The sequence below is a fragment of the Oryzias melastigma genome, linkage group LG2 (assembly GCF_002922805.2).
Source record: "Oryzias melastigma strain HK-1 linkage group LG2, ASM292280v2, whole genome shotgun sequence".
Lineage (NCBI taxonomy): Eukaryota > Metazoa > Chordata > Actinopteri > Beloniformes > Adrianichthyidae > Oryzias > Oryzias melastigma.
In genome coordinates this window covers 1,585,939-1,589,210 of record NC_050513.1, presented here as the reverse complement: position 1 = coordinate 1,589,210, position 3,272 = coordinate 1,585,939, and the positions used below count along the sequence as shown (strand labels likewise).

The following is a 3,272-nucleotide window of genomic DNA, read 5'->3' as shown; positions in this document are numbered from 1 at the left end:
CACCAGCTTCCTCTGAAGTTCTCTCTTGGATTCCTAACAGCTGTTTTCATTAAAACTAAAATAAAGAAATAAGCGTTAACTGATTAAAACAACATAAATGTTTGTAAGAGCAGTTTGAGATCATTTTATGCTGCTGTTATCTAAGCTTTTGGTTTCTGTTTGAATGTTGAGTGCTGCGCGTTCACAGTTGAATATTTAAAAAACAGTTTTGATTTATGCTTTTAAAGGGCTTCCTGCGTCTCTTTACTTTTATTTTGACATCGTGACGTCATCGCAGAAAGCCCCTCCTCTTTACTTTCTGTTTCGCATTCCCGAAAGCTGAGGTACTGTTTGATTCATTTTGTCCCGCGAGGGGGGCGGGGGGGGGGTATATAACGGTCGGTCTCCGTCAGAGCGGCACCGTCAGTGAGCAGCACACCGGCGCCATGCTGCTCCTCCTCTGCCTCACGCTACTGACCGCCGCTCAAGGTGAGACTCACCTGTTTTCTTCGCTTTGAATGAAACTTTATTGACCGCAGTGCGGGATACAAAGAGACAAACGGATGGATTCTGTTCAATTAGAAACTTATAAATGAAGATGCGTTTGTCCAAAAGTAAAAATTTACAAATGTTGTATTAAATGAGATTAAATTGAAGCTGTTACTAACTTTTTAAAACTCAATTTTATTGACAGCAGAACACAGAGACAAACGGATGGATTTTGTTCAAACAGAAACTTATAAATAAAGATGCGTTTGTATGAAAATACAAGCATTTTTTTAAAGAGGATTAAATTAAGGCTGTTTTTAGGGGATTTTTTGAACTAAATTAATTTCTTCTTCTTTTTTTTTTTAGAATTCTGGTTTCGCTTTATGACTAAAACTTTATCAGTTTTATCAACATATAATTATGACATTTTTATGACTCTAACCCATTTGGGGATAATCAACTTACTGACAAGCTGTTGTAAAAATAACATTTCAATAAACGTTTCTTCTCATTTATATAGTTTTTTTTTTTCATTTTTATTTTTGAACAGCACTTTTAACCCTTTAACACCTGAGACATTGCCAGTGACGCTTAAACAAAATGTTTAACCTATTGATTGTTAACACGATCAATTTCAGCAGATTCTGCTGGAATTGATTGTGTTAACAATTAAAAAAATCACAGTAAATGAAAGAACATAAACACTGGAGATCTGGAGTTAAAAGGTTAAATACATAAGAATGAAATGATTTGGATTTTATTGGTTAAACTAAAACCTCTTCTGCTGTTGTTTTCCATGAAACATTAGGCTCCGCCTCCAAGGTGAGTGGATCTGGAAGCACAGAGGTGCAGTTCGGTGGAGAAGCCCACTTTGAGTGTACAGTGGATCCCGCCAAAGGTAACAGCCGCCGCAGCACCAGTCCTGCCGTCGCGAGCCGCCCTCATGGCTCCGCCTCCCCCCTCAGGTGTGCGGCAGGTGACCTGGCAAAGGTCGTTCAAGGACGAGTCCATCGAGAACCTGGCCACCTTCAGCAGCCGCTTCGGGCAGGAGGTGAACGCGGCGTACCAGGGGAAGGTGGAGTTCACCAGGGCGGCCCTGAACTCCACCTCCATCCGCCTGCGGAGCGTCTCCTGGGAGGATGAGAGCTGCTACATCTGTCTGTTCAACATGTACCCCGACGGCTCCAAGAGGAAGCACACCTGTCTGACAGTTACAGGTGAGTCTCTAACGCAGGGGGGTTAAAGATCAGCCACTCATGATGGAAGAGCGTCGATCAATAATCTGATAACATCTGTTCCTCTCAGTTTTAATGACTGAGGTTTATTGTCTGTTTTTGATCCTTCACCTGTGCTCAGGTGTACTTACCTGTCTTATACATTCAGTTCTGAACTGGAACAGCTGGACTGATTCCTGAGATTTTATTTTTTTCCTTCTTCCTGAAGGAGTCTCCTCTGTGAACACCAGCACGGCGCTCCTGCAGAAGGAGGAGGAGGAGCTCCACGCCTTCAGCTGCTCCGCCACAGGAAAACCAGCTCCATCCATCCACTGGGAGCTCCCCCCAGACGCCGCTGTGGACAACCAAACGGAGACCACCACCAGCAGGAACAGCGACGGCACCTTCACCAGCAGCCGCAGCGTCACGCTCAGAGCCCCGCCCGTCTGGAGCGGCATGGTGGATTGTGTCCTGAACCAGGGCACCAGCGGGGAAAGACGACGCAGGATCAGATCTGGAAATCTGGAGGAGATCACTAAAGGTTTGTGTGCAGATTACAGATTAGCTGTTCTGCAGTATCTGTGTTAGGAAAAGTCCCCACAGGAGGCGGGACAGAACTTAGAGAAGCTTAAACGCTGAGTCATGCTTGCTTCAGATGACTCCAAACTGAGTCACGACTTTGGTTCCAGTTTCACTTTGATTAAGTTTCATGTTTGAGGAAGAACCCTGTTCTTCAGGAGGTCAAAGATCTGTCTCTGTCTCCTCAGAATCCTCGGGGTCGGTCTCTCGGTCACACCTGGTGGTGATCGCCACGGCCTCATGCCTCGCCCTGTGCCTCGGCGCTGTCGCCGCTGCTGCTGCCCTCAGGTGCAAAAGGTGAGCTCTGGGTCCACGCTGCCCCCATCTTCCTCCCTCCATCCCCCCTGACACTCTCCCTGTCTCTGCAGCAGGTCGAAGATGGCCACCCCGATGGCAGAGGAGGTCTGATCTGCGATCAGTGCAGCTTCAGGCGGCGCTCTCTGAGGAGGAGCCGGCTGGTCCACGAACTTCATCTGTGAATATGGAAAGTTTATTTCCTCTGATCATTTGATGAAACGCAGACTACGGTGCGCTCTAGTGATCAAAAGCCTCTGAAAATAGAATTCATTTCAACCCTTACCTCAAAATAGGAGCCACATTTATTGTGTTTTTTGTCTTTGCACATGCATATTATGCACTTTATTCATATTTATGTTGTATTTATTGATTAGAAATAGTCTATTTTATTCAGCATTTGTTGCACTGGATTACTGACCTGTGGTTTAATGTGACTTTCAATTTCCGATGTGACAGAGTTCAGTGTTTTCGTGTTCTATGCAGAGCTCAGTTTTGAAAAGTTTCCTAGTAAAAACTCTGAAAAACTGTTTTTTCACTCTTTGTTGTTTATTTATAAAAGCTTTGAGATCCACGTCTCATTTTTCTGCACTGCTGACTGATGCTTCAGTGAAGTGTCCTCTTATCCTATCATAGCTTTGTTGTTTCTTCTTCTTAAAGTGTTAGTAATGCCCTGGGACAAAGCTAAAATAAGTATCCAGATATATTCCATATGTT

At 44.5% G+C, this 3,272-nt stretch overlaps 1 protein-coding gene across 2 annotated transcripts; it reads left to right on the top strand.

Annotated features, from left to right (window-relative positions):
• The first annotated feature begins 335 nt into the window (after positions 1 to 335).
• On the top strand, positions 336 to 3,129 carry LOC112136819 (OX-2 membrane glycoprotein). 2 transcript variants are annotated; one of them, XM_024258741.2, is made up of 6 exons: positions 336 to 468; positions 1,277 to 1,366; positions 1,434 to 1,685; positions 1,912 to 2,223; positions 2,450 to 2,558; positions 2,633 to 3,129. In XM_024258741.2, exons 1-6 carry the CDS (start codon positions 426 to 428, stop codon positions 2,667 to 2,669), a joined length of 843 nt encoding a protein of 280 aa, XP_024114509.1. In that variant the 5' UTR covers positions 336 to 425; the 3' UTR covers positions 2,670 to 3,129. The 2 variants fall into 2 exon arrangements, with proteins under 2 accessions (XP_024114509.1, XP_024114508.1); XM_024258740.2 differs by having other exon boundaries at positions 2,630 to 3,129.
• The last annotated feature ends 143 nt before the right edge of the window (positions 3,130 to 3,272 follow it).

What these genes read in the sequence shown, in the direction of transcription:
- LOC112136819 (XM_024258740.2), top strand. Translation starts at nt 426, where the DNA reads ATGCTGCTCCTCCTCTGCCTCACGCTACTGACCGCCGCTCAAG. An exon ending in CACCTGTCTGACAGTTACAG is followed by an intron (nt 1,686 to 1,911) that starts GTGAGTCTCTAA and finishes TTCTTCCTGAAG; the next exon opens with GAGTCTCCTCTGTGAACACC. An exon ending in TCTGGAGGAGATCACTAAAG is followed by an intron (nt 2,224 to 2,449) that starts GTTTGTGTGCAG and finishes CTGTCTCCTCAG; the next exon opens with AATCCTCGGGGTCGGTCTCT.